Genomic DNA, 20,815 nt, shown 5'->3' with positions numbered 1-20,815 from the left:
GGGCATCTCGGCAGGAAGTAACTGGACGTGCCAGCAGGGACTGGTGACAGTGACTGATTCGCTCGTGGGGACGGGGGCTTGGGTGGGGGCCCGGGTTCCTCAGACCTGGGACAGGGTCACGGTTAACGTTTCATTCATCGCAAGGGTGTTCTCCAGCAACGTGGGTCCCCTGTGATGAGGAGGCTGGTCCAGTGTGCTGGTTTTTATTGAGAGATGACATTGCAGGTAAAAAATTTGGACGTTCAAGTGTGGTAGATATCAGGGTTATTTCAATGGTCACAATAGCATTTCTTGCTTCTTTTCACTGTGAAAACTGAGCTAGAAATCTATTGCCTTTAATCCCAGAGGTCCTGTTTCTGTCCAAGTCTTAGACTAAAACACCAAACACAGGACCCCCGAAAAGCAGGTGACCGTGCAGTAACACACGTATGTCACAGCTCGGGAAGTACGTCGCAGCATGGACAGGGCTGCCCGTCGGCCCCGTGCTGTCACCCCGCCGTCCTCCCAGGGGAGCGCCGCCACGCCGGGGCTGGGGAGAGGGATGAGAGCCGACCTTCAGTCCATCTATTAGCCGTACGTTGTTTCTGCTCGGTGTGCTGAACGTGTGGGTACAGATTTCCCTCCACACTAAGAAGTCTAGTCTGACGAGCTCCGTCTGTGTTATGCCAATATCTTGCCGCCTGACCCGATCCCCATCTTCCCTGCCCCGCCTAACCGTCCTTATACCTTGAATTTCTGCAGACCTCAGAAGAACCCCGACCTTCCCTTCCCACCAGCAGGCCCTCTCCGCAGGACTGTGAGCCAGATACAAGTGAGGAGGGTTCCCGGCCCCCCTCCACCTGCTCTGAGGGGCGAAGAGACACGGCGGCCAGGATCCTGCAGACCCGGTGGAAGGTGTACCGACACCAGGTGAGAGCCCGTGGACGCCGTCCCTGTGCCGTGTGGGCTGTGGGCTAGGTGCCGCGGGCATGGGTGGGAATGCGGGACAGACTAGACGCAGCTGAAGAGATGTCAGGGGGGTGAGGGACAGACGAGCACCGGGACCCGCGGTGGAAGGACTCTGTCGTGTAGGGAAGGAAGGGGAGGGTGGGTTCCCTCTCAGCTTTCCTCAGAGGAGGGGCAGGGTCATTAGCCGGGTGGAAAACAGCAGTGGCTTGTCCGGAAGCCTCTGTTAGCTCACGGACCGGGTGCACGCAGCAGCAGGGTGGCGGGCTCCCAGGGAGACCCACTCCAGGTGCTGCCCCCGACCGCACGCTGGAATCCCTGCCCTGTGCCCCCGAGCATGGCCCGAGCACGGGATTCATAGTCAGGTGTGTCCATTGCAGAAACAACTGGGAATCCAAACCCCCAGAGTAGCCCCTCTTCTGGAGTTGCCTGGGGGGCAGCTGCTCGGGCTGTGGTCTGTTTTACTGGGACTACGAGAAACCTGCCTCGAGGACACCACCTGTAGGTTAGGGGACAGGAAGACCACCCACCAAAGCTTAGCATATGCATCTCCGACCCTGGACACCAGGGGCTGTGAGTCTGTGCTGAGTACCTTTGTGCTTGGGGGTGTGGGGTCAGGAGCCCAGGGCAGGGGAAGTGTGGTGATGGGTGAGGAGCCTGGGGCAGGGGAAGTGGGGTGATGGAGAGTGGGGGGAGAATGGGGAAGTAGGGTGATGAGAGAGGAGCCCGGGGCAGGGGAAGTGGGGTGATGGGGGGTGGGGAAGTGGGATGATGGCAGGTGAGGGGGATGGGGAAGTGGGGTGATGGGGAGGAGTGGGGCGACAATATGGAGCTTGGGGGACCCTCATGCTGTCTCGTGCAGGGAGGAAAGGGGCTCCTCTCCTGAGCTCCCAGGGTAAGGGTGGCGGTCTCCTTGGACGAGCTGTGCTTGCAAAGGGCTCCCGGTTCTGCAGAACACAGCAGGGCCCTTCCTCCCTGGCCGAACCAACAAGAACTCTGGAGTTCTCCACTGGTCTGAATAGCATAAGATCTCAGTTCTAGAAGGCTGTCCGTAGAGTTTCTTAAACTACTGTTTCTTCCCAGCTTTTGTTATGAGAATGTACAGGACACAGAAGAGTTGAATGAACCCCGTGTATTCGCGAAGGTACTGCACAAATTCTTGCCCCACCTCGACTCAGCAGTAGTTAACATGCAGCCATAGTTCTGTTCTAGACTGATCGTTTCTTCGCACAGCCGTGCGAGAGTAAGTCTTGGATGTTGTGAACCTTCAGCGTCTGTAAGGTGTGACCACAGCCCACGCCATCAGACACCCCGAAACGTGGCAGAGGTTCTCTCGTGTCCTCTGGTGTCCCTTCATAGTCACATCTCTCCCCATGCCCCAGATGCCACTCAGCTGTCTTTACCAACCCCAGATGCAGTCAAGGTTGGATTTTGCCCCACAACCAATGAAAGCTTCCGCTTTGGTGGTATACAGTCCGCAGTGCGGTTTATCAGCCCTCACCTTCTTCTCTCTTTAAAGTCACGTTCTTCTCTAAGAGCGCTGGCCAGTCTCCTGCAGGGCGTCCCGCATCCTGCATCTGTCCAGTTGTGTCCTCGTGGTGGCCCTTCACATGTGCCTCTGTCCCCTTTACTTCCCATACGTGGCAAGTCAGGGGTACAGGCTGGACTCGGTTTAGGTTAGGCATTTTTGGCAAGAGCACGCTCCCACAGGGGGTACTGGGCGCATGGCCTCCCTTCAGGTTCTGGGGAGACAAGGTGGTCCGTTCGTGTGTCTGACTGCAGGCACTGGGTAACGTCACAGCTGCCAGCTCTTGCTGCTGTGAGGAAACACCTTTCACTTGATAGTGAGCTGTCGGTCTGTCGGGAGAGTGGCCTCTGTGAACCCTGGTCCCCACCTTTCGCCGGTGGCTCTACACCCTTCACGTACCGTGGTTCAGCCCATCCTTTCACACGGTTGTGGGGTGACTTCAAACCCCCCGATGCTTAGCGTCTGGCACTCTTCTGTAAAGCAGGTTTCTCTAGGGGTGGTCAGCAGGGCCTAGCTCCACGGTCTTCCAAAAAGGCAGGCTAAAAGCTTTGCTGTTTTCCTTCAAGTACTAAGTAAACCCTGATTTCAGAGCAGGGGATTGGAGGCCAGCCAGTTTCTCCCCCCCCCCCCCCCGGCTCTCTCTGAGGGGAGGGAGTGCTGCTGCTTTGAAGATTAATGAGTCATTTTTCTTTTCATGTTCATGTCCCAATTTGGTCAGTGGGAGCGCTCGGGTCTGGCTCCTGTGCCTTTGGTCTCGCTGGCACACCCTTATTTTCTGCACAAGGAGGTGTCCCAAGTGCCCCATCCTCTGCATCCCAGATGTGGGTGGAGCTCGCCATTTCTTAGCCGCTTGTCTGTCTGTGATGCTTTTTCCCTCACCTTTCACCCTTCTCCCATCAGTCCTTTGCTTAATTAAAAAGACAAAATATGGGGCACCCGGGGGGCTCAGTTGCTTGAGCAGCCAGCTCTTGATTTCGGCTCAGGTCGTGATCTCAGGCTCGCAGGATCGAGCCCCACATTGGGCTCCACGCTCAGTGGTGAATCTGCTTGAGATTCTCTCCCTCCCTCTCCCTCTGCCTCTCCCATCACTCACGCTCTCTCTCTCAAATTAAGTAATTAATTAAAAATGTAAAATTCTCTCAAATTTAATTAATTAATTTTAAAAAGACAAAACGTCAAGTGCTCTAAGAACGGTGCCCTAGCTCCCTGCTCCCCACCAATTGGGCGGGGCTGGTCACCTGTGCTGGCTCCCACTGCTCCCCCCCCCCAGGAGCTGGGCGCAGCTGACTTCTTGACTCATGAATTGAGTTCTTTCTTCAGGATTCTGCATTAAAAAAACTCAGAAAAATCAAAAGCATGTACCTCATCTGAAAATAAAACATTTGAAAGGCCACTTGATTGGAAATCAGGGTGTTGGGACCTCAGTCCAGGGTCCTCTTGGTCTGCGCGTCTCGGACACTCCTCGGGGTACTGGGGTGTCTGAGGCCATGAGGAGGAAGGCCCTGGACCCACCTGGAGCCCTCCTGGCCGGTGCAGTGGCGCCCCACACACAGCCACGCTTCGAGGCGAGCGGCAGGCTGCCCTCAACGTGGCCTGCAGCTGGCCGCGGTCCAGGGTGCCTCCTCGACTCGGTCCATTTCCGCGGGCAGCACAGTTCCATCTTTTCCATCTGTCTCAAGTCACGGCACATTTCCACTTCTCCACTTCTGCTCTTTTCAGGCTTAATGTTAGACTTCCTCATTTTGCAGCTCAGCCCACATCCTCGCCAGTACGTCCACGTCTGCTCCCCTGCACGGTCTTCACCAGTCTTGATTGTTACCGTTACTAAACATTCGCTCGTTCGTTCCTTCATTTTACATCCCGCTGGTCCTTGTACTCCGTTTCCTTCGTCTGTCAAGGGACACATCCTCTTCGTGACAGCTGTGGGCCATGCACTCTGACTGTGTTCATTGTCCTCTACGGCACCTGCGTCATCCTGGGGTTTCCCCACTAGAAGGACTTCACTGTTCAGCCTTGGGTGTGGCTGACCCTTTTTCCTCCAGTCCCTGGGTGCTTCTGACGACAGGTCAGGTTTGAGAGCCAGTGACCCAGACCCATGAATGGGGGTCCCCTTTGCAGCTCTTCTGGCAGGCAGTGCCCAGCCACGGTGTGACTGTCTGGAGAGGGCACCCCTGTCAGGACAGCTCTGGCTGGGGGAGGGGCGTCCTCACCTGGGGCCGAAGACCAGCACACATGACGGTGCCCGTGAGTCGCACCTCACGGAAAGCTGCCGCGGGCCAGCAGAGAGCCGCAGGCCCCACCAACACGGCCCGTCTCTAACTGTGACGGGCCAGAGAGAGCTGGCCGTCTGGCAATGGCTGCTGGCTCCCTCAGCACCATCATCCAGGAGGGGGGCACAGACGCGCGGAGCATCCTGGGCTGAGGGTGGAGGAGGGGGCTCTCGCTGAGAGGGGCGTCCTGCTACCCCGGCTCTGCTTTCTATCTCTGGTGACGGGGGCAGGGGTAGGATGAGGGCATGACCGCTGTATTGCGAAAATTTCATCCCCTTGTTAATTCATAATCTGTCTCTTTATTTCAGAAAAAAAAGGCTATTCTGACGGAGGTAAGCGAGGCTTATTTCACCTGTTCCAAATACGTGTTCTTGCACTAGCGCGACGTCACAGTGGGGTGTCTTGGGCACATTTTCGTGAAATCAGACCGGACCCGGGTGATACCAGCATTAGATGAATATGTGGATGACTTCACACGTTCAGAGTCATTCAGTCACTCCACCATTGTTTTCAACGCATTTCTCGGTCGTCAGTTCAGGTCGGGTAACCCGGCGGGCCCTCGGGGCTCAGAAAGGTGTCAAGACCCGTCACTGCAGCTCAGGGCGGCAGGCGTATGTTAGGGCTCTGGGGAAGGCCTGGCACAGGGTCTGGGGAACATGGGGCTCCCGGGCCAAGAGGGACGGGCTGTGGGCAGAAGACAGGTGTGTGCAGGAGCGCGCTTGCCCAGGAGGAGAGCAGGTCTGTGAGAGCAGCAGGACGTGTAGTGATGGGCGCTGGGACCGATGAGGTCTCCAGCCACCCAGACTGCCGTAGAGACCCGCACGGCCCCTTGCTGCTGCTGTTGGCCTCCCTCAGCCTGTTCCCCAGGCAGCCTCCAGGGCGGCATGTTTTAAATGTTAAGTAACACCCACCATTGCACATGACTCGCTCCCAAACTCAGAACGAAATCCACAGCTGTTGCCTAAAGACCCTCCGTGCCACACTTCCCGGTTACCGCCCCCGCCAGCCCGGCTCATTCTCCTCTAGCCAGTCTGGAGGCTTCTTCAGCACTCCTGGGAAATACCAAGCTTACTCCAGCCACAGGGCCTTTGCACTCACCGCTCCCTCCAGACACTTGCGTGTCTTGCCCCCTTGCTTCATGCAGGAAACATTACCTCCTCAGAGACGCGCTCTCTGAATACCCCATGCAAGCCCCGTGTCCTGCTTTATTTCTCTTCGGAGTTTTTATCCCTACGTGACATTTTGATATTTTACCTGTTTTAAATTGCTTGTCTCCCACTGCAATTTATGTAAGTTCCATGGAGGCAGAGACCACCTCTGCTCTTACGCCACTATATCCACAGTTCCTGGGACGGTGCCTGCCACGTGGTCGGCATTCAGCAAATATTTGTGGAATGAGTGGGTGGATGGGTGGATTTGGGACTCCTCGAAGGACTCGGTAGCGTGTTTCCCAGCTGGCCAGTCGGCTGGCATGCACTGTTGTGTTCTGCTGCTGGTCTCCCGGGGCCTCCGCGGGCCTGAGTGTCCTCACCTCCCCAGGCAAGGCGACAAGACCCCTGTGTAGGGCTGCAGCTGGGCTGGCTTCTTCCGGGCTCTGGTGGCTATGATGTCAGCAGCCGTCACCCCAGCCCGTGTCGCCCGTAATGAGCCCTCGCCCCAGGTCGTCTGTGTGCAGCGAGCCCCGCGGGTCGGTCTACACGTGCACCTGCTTGTTTGAATTTGCCTGAAGGAGGGTTCTCTCACCGCGCTTCGCTGGGCCTATTTCTGAACCCCGAGTTAAGGACATCTTCACCTTGCCTCCAGTAACGACAAAGCAAAGGTGTTTCTCTTAGTGACCGTGATTCTGGAGGCATCTAGACCCCAGGACATGACGTGTCAGGCCCCGGTATACTGGGTGGCACTCCCCAAAGACGCGGTGGGAGCTCAACCCCTTTGTCACGCTGTGACGTGTCCAGCCAAGCTGCGCGCAGAATCCAGAACACTGATCTCAGAACTTAACAGAGCATCCGTGTGTGTGAAGAAAGCACTTAAGATTAAGGTCAGAGGATAGATAATTCCTTGGCGACAGTTTGAGAGCACGCTCTGCCCTGCTTGGTTTTAGAGAACGTGTATGGAAAGCATGTGGCCTGGGATTGACTTCCCAATGTGGAGACATACCTGCGTGTGCATCACAGACGAGTACTGGCCGCTAAACGTAGTAGCACTTAACAGAGGACGTGGTTTGCTGTGGGAGGGGACGCCCACGCCTCCGTCTGCGAGGACGATGGACACGCCTCTTCCTGTGGGAGGCGCTGGGCAGGTGACAGAGAGGCTGTGGCTGTGTACCAGCGAGAGACGTTGTTTTCTCTGCTGGGAGTGCTTTTCCCTCCAGACCCCCCGCCTCTGTACCTGCCGCCTTCCAGGGGAATTAACATCCCTTTCCCTCTCTCCTCCTTCCCTGCCAGGCGGCCATGGTGCTCCAGGCAGCGTTCAGGGGACACCTAGCGCGGGTGAAACTACTGTCAAGCCAGCTGTATGCTTCAGAACCCCCCGGCCCTCCCAGCCCGCCCGGCCAGGTAACCCTGGGGGGCCAGAGGCGGCGGGGGCGCTAACTGCTGTCTCTCCGTGTCCCGTCTCGTGCCTCATCAGCCGGGGCAGCATGGCATCTGAGAGCTCGTGTCCTACCTGGCCCCTTACTGTCCGTGGGGCCACAGCAGAGCCTTGGGGCAAGCGCTGCCTGGATTTAACTTCGGGGCCACGTGGCTCTGAGGCGCTCACGCATTAGGCAGCATGTGCATCTCATAATTTAGACAGAAGCTTGAAAACCCAGTAAAGATAAGCGTGTCCTGTATCCGTCCCTCCTCTGTGACAATGATAGGATGTGCATTTTAAGAATCGCTCGAGTCTGAGCGTCAGGAGGCTGCAGAATACATCGTTAGTGACCGGGTGAGCCCCTGGGGGCCAGCCGGGGGCTCTGCCACACCCGGGAGGTGGGCAGAGGCTCCGAAATGGCTCTCTTCCCCCACTGTCTTCGCCGCAGGACCCTCCGCCACCGCGTGTTCCGAGCCCCGCTGTCCAGGCCAAGGATGACCCGGGGCAGGAGGAGGCCATCACTGCCATCCAGTCCATCCTCCGGGCACACCTGGCACGGGTCAGGCACAGGTGAGTCCAGCTGGCAGGCCCCCCTCTGTTCGGAGTCACTGGGAGATGCAGGCCGCAGACACGGCGCAGGAAGCTGCCCGTCCACAGGGCCAGCTCGTAGTGCGCAGGCGCAGGGCGTGGGAGCCAAGACCTTGGGCAGTCGCCCGAGCACAAACGCCGTGCAGAGTCCCTCCTGTGCGTGCAGGTGGGGGAGCCCGCCAGTTCCGGCCCTCGGGAGGGGCCTTCTGGAACGGCTCCTCATGCTGGAGGAAAACCAGCGGAAGGGTTTAGACACCGTGTGGTTCTGGTCCCCACCGGTTTGTAGGCTGGCCTTGCTTGTCCTAACACATCACCCTTTAAAAAACAATGTGGTGCAACCCCAGCGTTCAGGGGGATGTGGGTGTTGTCAGGCCCTTCACACAGCAGCTCACACTCGTTCTCACCTGCTGGGGCCACAGCCACAGAAACTCAGACCCCTTCCAGCTCAACTCGGGCCGAGCGGGATCTGCAGCAAGGTGAGGGAGTGTCTCTCAGGGCGCGAGGGCAGGAGGCTCAGGCTTTCCCTGTTTCCCAGTCCACCTGTCACTTTTCAGCCTGTGCCTCCTCTGTGCCAGAGGAGAACGGTGGAGCCCAAATCTCACGGTCCTGGTTCTGGGTGAGCTGGGACGGCCGGGGGCGCAACACAGGTCAGGGTCTGTCCCTGTGCCGCCAGCCACGGCCAGGCGGGGGAGAGCTGCACGTCCAGTGGCCGTGTTCCTGGGGATGGCAGTGGGCACAAGAGACTGGGAGAAGAAAGCGTCTGAGGTCTGACCTTGGCGTGTGCCTGGGAGACCGACGGCGGATGCCCCCGTGCCCCTCACAGCCCGCCTGTGCCGGCTCTGCTGGCTTCCGGCGCATCCGTGAGCCCCGCAGGGGCCTCAGGGGAGGGGGGTGTTCTGTAAAGTCCAAGCGGCCGGTCTCTGTGTTTTGCAGTGCCTCCGGTCAGAGAACCGCCACTGCAGCTCCTAGGAGGAGGAGAGCCGCTCTGGCCGCCCCCCGCCAGCCGCCAGCTGCGCCCTGCCCTGCTTCCCCTGGTAATTTCATTTCATTTTGAATTTCCATGCAAGGGGCAGCTGGGGCCCTCTGAGCGCCTAGCAAAGATCGGCCGCTGCCCCGGAAGCTTGGGGTGTGCGGGTGCGCGTGGGGGCCTGTCCCAGGGCAACCCCTGCCTGTTGAGCAAAGCGGCCGGTGGGGAGAGGCTTCCACCAAGACTCCCACACACGGCTTCATCCCTTGTTCCTCGGGCCGCAGGGAAAGGCGAGCCCACGGGAGGCAGCTCCGGCGCCCGTCACGGCAGCGTCCAGGCACCTACAGGCCACACCGCTGGAGCCTCGTGACTTGTGTGTCTCTTGCTTTTTATTCTTGGCTCCACTGGAGCTGCATGGTTTCCCTCCTTTGGGCCAGCGCTTTTCCTGTTTGTTGGTTTTAAGTAAAACTTTGCTTGTATTTGCTTTTCCGCCTTGTTACGGTCCGAGAACAGTGCAGAAATCTCTGGACCTGGCAGGGGTCCAGACAGCATTTTCTTCGGGCCCCGTGAGTCCGATGGTCCCTCACCCTGGTTAGGAAGCTCCCTCTGTGCTCGCTCGCGCTCAGTAACGCTGCTGGAGATGAGCAGGGCAGCCGTGTCGTGAGCTTTGACGTTGTCGTTGGACCCAGAAACAAGTCTTCAGGTCTCATGTGTGGGGGTGGCACGTGGTCACCAAGCAGCGCTCGCGGGAAGGACTTTTCCGTCCCGCGCTCTTCCGTCGCACAGATGGAATCCGGGAAGGGCAGGTGCTGGTGGGGGTGGTGCTTCGTTCCAGGACAAACTACAAAAGGAAGCAGTTTTCTGAGCCAAAGCCCTTTGGGGTAGAGAGACAGGTGGAGGTGACAAGCCCTGTCCATGTCCACTGCCGGCTCTGTGTAAGGCCAGCACCTGGAACGTGCTGTTGTTTCAGGTCAAGGGGACAGCGACGCGAGCAGCAGGGAGACCGTGGAGGGCCCGGTGGCCGAGGACAAGGCGCCGGGGCCGTGGGGGCTGGGGAAGCCAGCAGCCCTGCAGCCCTGCTCTGGTGAGTGGGGGAGGCCGTGGCTGGGTGCAGAGGGGGGCCTGGCCACCCCATCCCTTCTGGGGCTGGGTCCTGGAGGATCTCGTGCCCGAGCTGAGGCTTTGAACCGATGCCATGTCTGACCCAGAGATCACCACTCGCTTTCCAGCCTGTCAGAGCTTGCAAACTGTGAACTTTGGTATTTGCTCCACAAGCTCCATGTACAAAGTTAAAGGAGCAAATGCGAACAGCACCGGGGGGAGCAGGGAGGACGTGCAGGTGAGCAGGGAGGACGTGCAGGTGGGCAGGGAGGACGCGCAGGTGTGAAGGGAGGACACACAGGTGGGCAGGGAAGACGCGCAGGTGTGAAGGGAGGATGTGCAGGTGGCAGGGAAGAGGCGCAGGTGTCCAGGGAGGACGCGCAGTTGTGCAGGGAGGACGTGCAGGGGTGCGGAGCCTGCAGAGCCTGAGGGGCTGTCATCTAGAGCCTCCAGGCCCCCCATAGCTCACGTTGTCCTCCAGAAACCAGCTTCATGCTGATTTCACCTGACCCCGCGCTTGGTGACTGTCGTCCGCATAGGCCGCCCTCTCCTGCAGCTGAGCATGTGTGTCTTCAAAGGGCAGCTGCGTCCTCCTGCCGAGAGGCATTGCCACAGAGCCGGCGCGCACACAGCGCTCTTGGTTGCCCGCAGGGCGTATGCGGGGAAAGTGGGAATCCAGCCCTTGTGTGGTCTGACTGTGACAGTGCTTGTGGAGAAAAAAACTGAAGATAAGCTTGAAAACGGGTGTTTTGTTGGCCTGAGGCTCTCCTGTAGTAGTTTCCCCGAAGTCCCAGAGGACAGCTGACCGGTCCCACGCTGGCAGGTGGCTGTGCGGTGTCCCACCCTCCTTACCGCGGTCAGAGGCTGGCTGCCCTGTGACTGCCATGTCCCCAAGCGGTCAGAGTGCGGCCCTTCCTGGGGCTAGGCGCCCCACTGCCTCCCTCCCTTGCCCTCTGCCAAGCCGGCACTCAGGGCTCAGGTGGTCGGCGGCGCCCCCTCCAGTGTGGACTGAGGATTTGGGAAATTGGCTGCTCGTGAAGAAAGCGGCAGGTTGGGGGGTGGTGAGGGTCCGTTGGAAAGCTCACAGTGCTCACTGGGCACTGCCTGGTCCTGCCTGCCTCCCCTGCCCGGGGGGCCTGGGGGGCAAGGAAGGTGGCTCCTACCATGCGGGTGGCCCCGAGAGACCCCGCCCACGCTCGAGCTTGCTCACTGCCGGCCAGCCCTCACCTTTTGCAGGTGTTGGCCTTCTGGAAATGGCCAACATGTTCAGAGCCGAGGTGGAAGGCTGAGGTGGCTTTGTGGCTGCTGTGACACCGATTCTGAGGGTTTGTCCCACCCTGAGCTGCTGGGGTGACAGCCCCCTCTGCTCCTTGCAGGGCCATCCTCTCTCTCGGGACCGCGACTGCAGCCACAGCCCACGGAGCCTCCGCCCGCGGATGATGGCAGCTCCGACGACTCAGATGAGATTGTCGTCGCTCCGGTGCTGCCCGCGAGGAAGACCGCCTCCCCGCCGTAGGCCCTGGCCCTGGGCTCTCACGCTGCGCCGGCTCTGCCGGGGAGCTCAGGGTTCAGAGGACGAGGCGCGTTCTAGAGGACATAGTGACCAGAATTGGAAAGTAATTTGTCTCGTTAGAGAAGAACTAGCTACCCCACAGCTCCGTGCTGTCTTTGGCTTTTCTCTGTGGTTTGGTTTTGTCGCTTGTCTGGTTGTTTGTGTAGGAATCCTGAAGCCTTTGCTTCGTCTCTGGGCTGGTTTTCAGGGTCAGCCGGACAGACGCATGTGCCCGGGATGGGGACAACCACGAGCCCTGCAAACACACTTGCTGGGTAGCGGCTTCCTGGCCACCATTGGCCCTGAGCCGGGAAGAGCTGCCCTGTCTGGAGCCGCCCGACGGCGCCGCCTCCTCCCCACCAGCATCTTCTACGGCACTGTGTGCTCCGACCTCCATGCAGAAAGTAGGTCAAGCTGGACACGCTGGGGCTGTGCCTTCCGGAAGAGAGGGACGTGACAGGCCTGTATGGGGCAGGCTCTCCCCACACCCACGTCGGGACACGAAGATGTCAGGGCCCCAAGATGGGCCTCGGGCTCTTCGGGCTGCTCCTTCCTGCACCTCTCCACACAGACTGTCATCTGCCATTATTCCCACCCTCCGGGACACTGTCCCCCAGAGCTGTCGTGCCCAGGAAGGAGTCTGGTGGGATTTTGTCACTGGGCAGATTAAGCCTTAAAAATAGCAAACTGTAATCAAGAAGTGGCATCAGGTGTGCTTTTGAGACCTGCAGTGGGGCAGGCTGTCCCCAGGCCCCGAGGAAGGGGCAGTGGGGAGCCCACAGGCCCTTGCTGCGTGCGTACCCTAGCTCCGCGGCCCAGGCTCTGCCGCCCAAAGCTTGCTCCAGGGCTCAGTCTCGCCCGTTGTCTGCAAGATTAGCCCTTGCTGATGGTAACGTGGAGAGCCTCCGGCTTGGGTGGCATTTCAAGGGCCTCTAGAGCCCCACGTCCCCCAGGTCAGGTGTCTGATGTCAGAAAGGTCGCTCTTGCTGGGACTGACCTTGCCCATTGGAGCCCGGTCACACCTCGGGGAGCATGACATTCTCATTGGGGAAACTCGGCCTCCTCTCTGTGGTCAGGAAGCTTCTGACTCCAGCACCAGCTAGGCATATGGCAGGGAGTGCTCTGCCTCGCGCCTCTACCCCGGGCGGGTGAGGGTCTCCCCAGCCCCCCCAAGTCACCGGGGCCCGCCCAGCTAGGTACTGTTCACACAGTAGGTCAAGAAAAATTCAGCTGGGACGCTTGCTTGTGTAGTTTTTCTTCTTCGTTTGGTCTGTGGGCTGCCTCGCCGATTCTCTTTTCTCTTTGTCTCCCACTGGCCTGATTGGAACTTGACTGAATTCGTTGCTGCCCCTGGCTTGTGTCGTCCATAGGGTCTGCTCCCTGGTGACCGGACCGCCCTTCACTGGGTGCCGGGCTCGGAGCTAAGGTCAGTAGGGGCCGGCGAGCGCCAGCACACAGCTCCTCCTGCCCCTCGCACAGACAACGGGCATTCCTGCCCACTCTTCGCTCTGAGGAGCGGGTGGCCTTGGGGGCTCAGGTCGTAGGGACATCCCTGCCTCGGGCCTGGAGTACAAGGCCCGCTCAGGGGAAGGGTAGGGGCAGCTCCTCACGGCATCTGGGCTGGCTTGTTCACCGTGACCAGAGGGGCCTGGCCAGCAGGTGGGGCCGAGAAGGCAAGGTCAGCCCGTGCATTCTGGGGTTTTCCAAGGAAACATCCTGGAGAATTGTAAATATGTACACTTGTCTGTCTGCGCACCTTTGGTGCAATGTTGTTGATGTATTAAAAGCAAACAGTCTCAAAGCTGCCTCGGTCACCAACGCGCCTCCAGGCCATGACTTGAGCCGATGTCCGGTGTGCACACCCTCTGAGGGACAGCCTGCCCCATGGCTCTGTGACCCTGCATGTCCTGCAGAGAACCCCAGGCGCCGGCGTGCTTGCAGGGCCCAGGGGTGGGTCTGGGGTTCCACGGCGGCATAGCAGCCCAGGGCAGGGCCAGAGAGGGGCCCAGAGTGACCGTGGCTGCTGTCCCTGCTGAAGCCTGGGAGACGGAGTGGAAGGAGATCCAGCAGGAAGGCTCTGAGCACCCTACCCTTCTGGGGGGAGGTCCAGGGGCACGCGTGGCTCAGTCTGCCTGGGCTGTCACAGCACCTGTGCACCAGCTGGGACCCACGGCGGCATAACCGTTTGTGGTCAGGCTACGGAGCGAGCCAGGCTCTGAGAAGCTGCCGCCTCTCTGTTCCAAGTACCTTCTGAGTGCCCTGACCCGGCTGACCCGGCATGGCCAGTGTCGGTCTCTGTGGGGTCCCGGGGGCACTCCCCAGGATGCGCGTGCTGACCCGGCCTGGCCATCGAGACGGGGAGACCCCAGCCCAGGAGACAGGGACGGACCATTCTGTCACTTTTCTGAAGGTGCCAGGTGATTACAAACGAGTCCAGGCCATGCCGTGGCCTCTGCAGCCCTTGGTTCATACCCACCCCGCAGGCGTGGGCTGAAGAGAAAGAGCAGGGGGAGCAGGTGCTGGTAGGAAGACCACGGGCGGGACCAGCTGGTGTCTGGGCTGGTGTCGCGTGCCGTGAGGCGAGCCAGGTGGCGGGTGGTTCTCAGGGAGTGCTGCTGCGGGTCTGCAGAGAGCAGCCCAGGAGAGGGGTGCAGGCTGGGAGGAGGGGCGTGGGCCCGAGGGGGAGGCGGCGGAGCCCCGCAGGCCTCCAGGGATGGGGAGGCCAGGGACGGGGCAGCTCCACGGGGCTGGGGTTTTGTTCACTCATTAGTGTGTGAGCGAAGGAGGGACTCTGAAAGAGACGCCCGGCCCCGACTGTGCGTGCGGGCCGCACTCTGTCCAGGAGCGTGCGTTTTGTCTTCCTCACAAATGCCCTCGGCCCTTCCGACCAGAACCTTCCATCCCGCCAAGAAGACCAACTGCATGAGGCCAACCTAGCTCGTCTACCAGGGTGAGCACAGCAGGGCTTTGCTGTGATTTCAAGAAATAAATACCATCTGCAGAAAAGCCCACTCCCCTTCAGAATAGGAACACAATTTAGATTCCGTACAATCTGCCTGAGCTCATTTCAAGCCCCCGCTGTGGTTTCGGAAGCAGGGTTTGCTGTCACTGGGCTCAGGGATGTCTCTGAGGACTGGGGTCTGGCGGACTACCTCTCCAGGGCCCCACCTCGCCGAGCTCCCCGCACTCACTGGCATGGTTCCCGGCCGGGTCAGTGTCCTTAAAAACCAGGTGGGAACCAGACGCCATCGGGTGGCTCAGGAGAGGAAGGGCTGGATCCCCGCGTCCTCGGCACCATTATTCACAATTATTCTTACCTTGTGCATCACGCATTCGCAAGTCTTTGGACAGGATACGGTTTCAGTCTGTGCGACTCATTACTGGCCTTTGTCAATCACGGAGGTTTTATAGGCCCTTGTCTTGTTTGCCCCATAAGTCCTACCACTTGTCATGGCCCCCAAGGGAGTGACGCTCTCGCCCGTGCTGCGCAAACCCGTCGGCCGTGGGGCTCAGAAACGTGCCTTTCCTGGGCCTCGAGCCCTCTGCTTGGGTGGCTGGGGTGTCGAGGGCCACTGGAAGGGAAGGGGCCCTGCCGCCAGCCCGTGGCTGCCGCCTCTCACCCCTCACCCCCCCTTCCCCGCCAGCCCAGTGCGTTTCCCCGCTTTTGCGGGGGGAGCAGGGACACAACCATCCAGTGACAGAGAGAGCCGATCTCGGGGGATGCCCCTCCCAGGATTTTGCTGCCCAGAGCCATGCTCCACGGCTTTGCTTGCACGTGGCTGCTTGCCGGGCCCGTAGGGGCCCCTGGAACCTGCCGGAAGCCCCACTAGGGACTTGTTGGCTGCCTCCAGCATTTGCCAGAACCCACCTCGTGCCCCATTACCATGGGTCTCGTGGGCAAATGGCTCGTTCGGAAGGCTCCACGCTTCATCCAGGAGCAGCCTGGGCCTCCAGGAGTCTGTATAGCGGAGAGCAGGGCGCGGCAGACCCCCTCCCCAGCCACGAACCCGCCCCCACGCGTTCTCCCCAGAGCCGGGGGCCCCCCACAGAGGCCGCCTCCGGGGATGACCGTCTCAGCTGGAGCTGGCCAGAGAGTGAGCTAGGTCTAGCCGTGGGCCCCCGGCCAGCAGGTGTAGACAAACACGTGGATATGTAGGTATGCATACAGATATGCCTATTTGCACACACGCGCGCACACGCACCCCCCTCCCCGTTCCTGCCACTGGCTTCTGGCTCTCCGGAATTGTCGGTCTGAAAGCAGTGCCCAGCCCGGCCCACAAGGAGTGCTTAACTGCGAGTTACCCCCGGGCCCTGGCCAAGATGACTTTAAATATGAGGGTCTTCAAAAGTCACCAGGGAATAAGGGAAAAATGTCAGAATCGGATCCCTGGTTCCTTTCAGCACTGCTGCTGGGCTGAGGACATTGAATGAGGAGGAGGAACAGGTCCCCGTTCCTGGCTGGGGTGCCGGCTCATGGCCTTGGGCCAGCACCGTCCATTAACATGCTGGGAACCCAGCCCGGCCGTTACAGCCTGGAGGGGCGGCCCCATTAGCCAGAGCCTGCCCAAGGAACCTGTGAGAAGTTTCCATGGAGTCCTTTCTGAATAGGGAGAGGGGTGCCCCTGAGCTATTCGTTAATTAAACCCCAGAACAGCCTGGGATTCAAAGGAGAGGGTCCAATGTGTGCCAAGGCCTCTAGGGCTTTCATTCAGGCCGCCCAGCCTGGCTGCTTGCTTCCTCAGCGCCCCCCTTCCCGGACAGCGGGGAAGGAATGAAAGCCAGGGAGGGCGGGGGTGGCTGGGGTCAGGGCCTCAGAGTGGCTGTCCCTGCTGACGGCCGGCCGCCTCACCCCCCACCACCCGCCTAGACAGCTTTCTCCCCAGCTCGGCGCCAGGGCCATCCCCCTCGGCATCACTGATGTGCTGGCCCCGACCCTGTGTCTCCTCTCCCCGCTTACACAGTTTCTCCCCTGCCCCCTGGCCTGTACCAGCCCCATCCCCAGCCTGTCTGTTAGATGCGGGCATCCCCAGGGCTCTGTCCCCAGTGCTCAGACTCCCCAAATACTGAGCTGGACGTCTGCATGTACATGCCTCAGATGCCTCAAACTCAGCTTGGCCCAGCTTTGATTGACCTTTGCCCCCTTACCTGCCCTCTGCCCGGCGATGCTGTCTCCCTGACACCATCACAAGCCACTTGGTTTTCTGAGCCAGAAGCCTGGCCATCGTCCTGTCTCCCTCCATGCTCCTCACCCTACAGTCAGGCCCCAGGCCCCAGGCTACTGCCCAGAGCCCCCTGCTGTGCTGCCACACCCGCAGGGAGGCTGGCAAGCCCACCGGGCGTCCCGCTGGATGCGCCACGCCGCCCCTCCCACTCAGGAACGTCCCAGGGCAGACACACGTACGCACACAGAAACACACAAACACACACCACAAACACATACTCATACAAACACACAGGCAAACACATAAATGCACAAAGACGCACCACAAACACATGAATATACGAAAACTCACGAAGACATAAAACACAAAGCAACATACACACATGCTCTGAACTCAAGCCATGCTGAACTACATGGGGAGCCTCTGCTTTTCCAGAGAGAAGACCACGAAAATGGGGACCGTGTGACCAACATGAAAATAGGCACTTTTGATAAGTGTGGATGAAATTATCCAACGCCAGCTCGTTAGTAAGTAGTGAGTCCTTGGGTCCTACGTATATATTTACAATCCCATATAAAATAAGCCACTCGTGAGTTTGGTGAGCTCACACCAGCATCTACACCACTCCATGTGAGTCACCTGACACACTTTTGCAATGCATGTCGTCCTCACTCCCGTCCAAGCTGTCGGATCATCAGCCACATCAAGATCCATAGGGGATTTGCGGCCTCCGTAAACGCTTCTACCCAAGCATCGAGGATGGGCGTGAGGGCATCTGTCCCCAAGGGTGCTGGCTTCTGCCTGGCCGTGGGTGGTGTTCTCTGCCCAGTGTAGCCATGGTTACATGCACGAAGTGATTTTCCAAAGGCTGGTTCACAGGGACACCCAGCATTTGAGATGGGAGGCTCTCCTCCTGTGACGGCGACTGAGCCGGAGTTCCGTTTCTTATCTGTTTTTAGCCGGCTCTGTCAGGGGGCCCCGACTTCTGGCTCTCGGGCTGCTTTCCCAAATGGCACCAGGCTGCCACCACTGAGAGCCCCATGGGATGAGATACTTGGTAACCCCTTAAGCTGCGGGGGGGGGTCCTCTTTCCCAAAGGACGAGTTTTGGGGGGAAATCCTCCTCTTATATTTGGACCATCCTGGAATGAACCCGCCCATTGCCCCCGTGCCCTGACCCCCACTATCTAACACATTATTGTAAAAGATAGAAAAGCTTAGAGCAGCCACACAGGTCCACGGTCCTTCCGCGGAGAGATAACCGCTGTCGGTAATCAGAAAATACTATCGCGTCGGTGCCTCTCTGCATTTGTATACGGAGGGAAGGGTAGACGATGGACGGAAAGCAGGAAAGGCAGGTGGGTAAATGCCACGCAGACATAAGTTTACAATAGTCTAGAAAGAGACAGATGCATGCTATTTTGGTTTTTAGATACCACCTTTAATTTTACTTGAATTCCAGCAGAGGAATGGGAGCCTGAGGGAGCTTCGGTCGCCATCAACGCTGGTCGTGCGTGATGTGGTCCACGCTCCCGTCAGGTTCCGCGCACCAGGCACCGAGCCGGGATTTCCTGGTCTTTCCTAACGCTTGCAGACTACATGGGTCGCCTGTCCTCCACAGGCTGCGAGGGTTGTATCCTCCCTCCCTTCTGCTGTGGTGCTTCCTAGGACACCCCTTGTCCTACTCGCTTGGACGAAGAGCACGGTCCTGCCACAGCTTCTCTGCGCGGTTCCTCCAAACTGCAGTGTGGGGCCGAGGCTGCCCTCAGGCTCGCTCCCTGTCCGAAGCACGGCTTCCAACCATCCTGCCGCAGAACACGTGGAGCTCCGAAAACCTGCATCCTGCAGCTGTGTGGGTTCTCAGCATTCTGGAACATTCTGGAGCATGTCTCTCACCCACCCCTTCAGCCGTGCAGTGAGTTCTTTGGAAATCAGGAGAGGTCCTGACAAAGTCTCTCAGAATTCCGTGGACTTTGCTTCCTTCTTTCTTGGCTTCTGGAGGCTGGGGGTAGGGGTACCGACTGCACTTAAGCTTCCAGAATCTATGTTTCCATTTGTGACCCGATTGCATCCTTGTCCTCATGTGGTTACTGCTGCTGGACTTTTGACTTCTCTCCCTTGCGGCTAATCTTTCCTCCTCCTGTTGAGGACTGAGAGGAGGCCCTCTGCTCCAGCCTCAGTCCCCTGTCTTCGCCCCGAAGCCCACGGGTGTTTAGACCTCCTAGCGACAGGTGACACCGCTGACCACCCCACTTTGCCTGGACTGCCACCAGACCCCACACCCCGCGCCCCAGACCACTGCCACCCACCAGCCGCTGTGGTGGTGGAAACCCTCCCCTCACTCCCAGAAGCTCACATGTGCCACAGCCTCCGACATCCCCGCTTCGTGGATGATGGCACCCATACCTCCCCAGCTGATGGCCTGCCGCACCCAGCCCTACCCAGCGGCCCCCTCCTCATTGCCTTGGGGATGTCCCAAGACCTCCGCCTCAACTCGTCCAAAATTACACTCAGTAACCTCACACCCACTGGGATGGCTACAGTAGGAAAATCACACCCGCGGTCATCGCATAGACTCCCGTAACATCGCATCGTATCACAACAAAGTCACACGTGCTGGCGAGGACGTGGGGGCATCGGAGCCCTTGCGCACTGTCGGAATGGAACATGGTGAGCCGCTCTGGGAAACAGATCTGCGGCTCCTCAAAAAAGTATCACCACGGGATCCAGCAAGGAACACACCCCGAAGAACTCATGTCAGGGCCTCGAAGAGGCGTTCTTGCACCCGCGTCCACTGCAGCCAAGCTCCCCAGAGTCAGAAGGTGGAAGCGGCCTGAGTGGCTGTGGTCACATGAATCAACAGGTTGCAGTCTACACACACCATGGGTTATTCTTCAGCTTGAAAGAGGAAGGAGGTATGGACACACGCTACCCACGGGTGAACCTGGAGGAGATGAAGCTCGCTGGAACAAGGCAGTGGCGGAAAGACAAACCCTGCTTGATCCCACCTACATGAGGCCCCCAGAGCCCTCAAAACCACAGACACAGAGCGGATGGTGGTGCCCAGGCTGGTGCGGGCTTGGGGGGGGGCAACCACGGGGACAGGGTCTTGTCTCAGTGTGTGGGGACAAAAGTCCTGGAGCCAGACAGGGGCTATGGCTGCACCAAGTGTGAACATACTGTGTGGTACACAGTAGGTGCTCGGTAACTGTGCAGAACGAACACACAAAGGGCTTAGCAGCTCCTTCCACCAGCAGAGCTTTTCCAGTGTCTGTCTGTCCCCCCAGACAGTGTCCTTCTGACCACGAGCTCCCTGAAGATAGCAGGCATACCATTCGCCTATACTCCCTCACCAAACACAGAAGGTGCCTAATGCGTGCTGAGTGAAGCATTCTACCACCTCCCAACAGGACCTCAAAGGCGGTCTTGGCTCTCTCTCCTCACTGCCCAATCCCCCATCAAGTCTCAGTAGAGCCCCCAGAATCTGAGCCCTCCCCTCCAACCTTACATTCGTTAGGTTTAGGTCTGGCTGGAGAATGAGAACACCCAAAGTAACAGTAACCTACACACATTAGAAGTTTCCAAAGGCCCCAGGGAAACAGTGGGTAAGATACAGTGGCTGCACAAGTTTCAAAGTCCTACGCTCTTGCTGCTTCATGCTCCAGAATACAAGGCTTCATGGCCCAATATGGCTGCTTGGGCTCCGGCCATAACATGCACTCCAGCCAGCAGGAAGGAAGGAGAAAGGGGGTGTCCCCTCATTTGAGGACACTTCCCCTGGTATCCCAAAGTAGCTACTTGCATATCCAGCCACCAAGGAGCTTGGAAAATGTCTTTTTTATAGGTGGCCTTAGACACAATAAAAACGGGAGATTCTATTACTAAGGAAGAAGAAAAGGGGAAATCCAGCGAGATGGCCAGCAATCTCCTCCCTGTTCTTCATCTCCCTCCTGCCGCCATGAATCTAGAGTCAGGCCCCTGGGTCTGCCCTCCCCACACTGCCCTGTGGTCCTTGGTTCAAAACCAGTGTAAACACACACCTCCTCTTCCCAGCGGATTCACAGAGGTTCCAACGTGGCAGCCTGGATTCCCTCCATACCCCGGCTGGGCACACCTCCCCACGTCTGGCCCT

At 59.0% G+C, this 20,815-nt stretch overlaps 1 protein-coding gene across 8 annotated transcripts in view; it reads left to right on the top strand.

Moving 5' to 3' along the window:
- IQCE (IQ motif containing E) overlaps positions 1 to 13,326 on the top strand; it is a 45,521-nt gene extending 32,195 nt beyond the window's left edge. For 5 of the 8 annotated variants that reach the window (XM_034669723.1, XM_034669722.1, XM_034669719.1 and 2 more), the window contains 7 exons: positions 742 to 909; positions 5,052 to 5,075; positions 7,188 to 7,298; positions 7,763 to 7,884; positions 8,836 to 8,936; positions 9,840 to 9,953; positions 11,347 to 13,326. In XM_034669723.1, the coding sequence (XP_034525614.1) occupies positions 742 to 909; positions 5,052 to 5,075; positions 7,188 to 7,298; positions 7,763 to 7,884; positions 8,836 to 8,936; positions 9,840 to 9,953; positions 11,347 to 11,486 (780 nt within the window). In that variant the 3' untranslated portion in view covers positions 11,487 to 13,326. Of the gene's footprint in view, positions 1 to 741; positions 910 to 5,051; positions 5,076 to 7,187; positions 7,299 to 7,762; positions 7,885 to 8,835; positions 8,937 to 9,153; positions 9,954 to 11,346 lie in introns of all 8 variants that reach the window. The other 3 variants (XR_004628299.1, XM_034669720.1, XM_034669721.1) reach the window with 3 other exon arrangements.
- The last annotated feature ends 7,489 nt before the right edge of the window (positions 13,327 to 20,815 follow it).

This window comes from Ailuropoda melanoleuca, chromosome 10, assembly GCF_002007445.2.
Source record: "Ailuropoda melanoleuca isolate Jingjing chromosome 10, ASM200744v2, whole genome shotgun sequence".
Taxonomy (NCBI): domain Eukaryota; kingdom Metazoa; phylum Chordata; class Mammalia; order Carnivora; family Ursidae; genus Ailuropoda; species Ailuropoda melanoleuca.
Note: the sequence above shows the minus strand (reverse complement) of the source record. Positions and strands in the feature narration are given on the sequence as shown.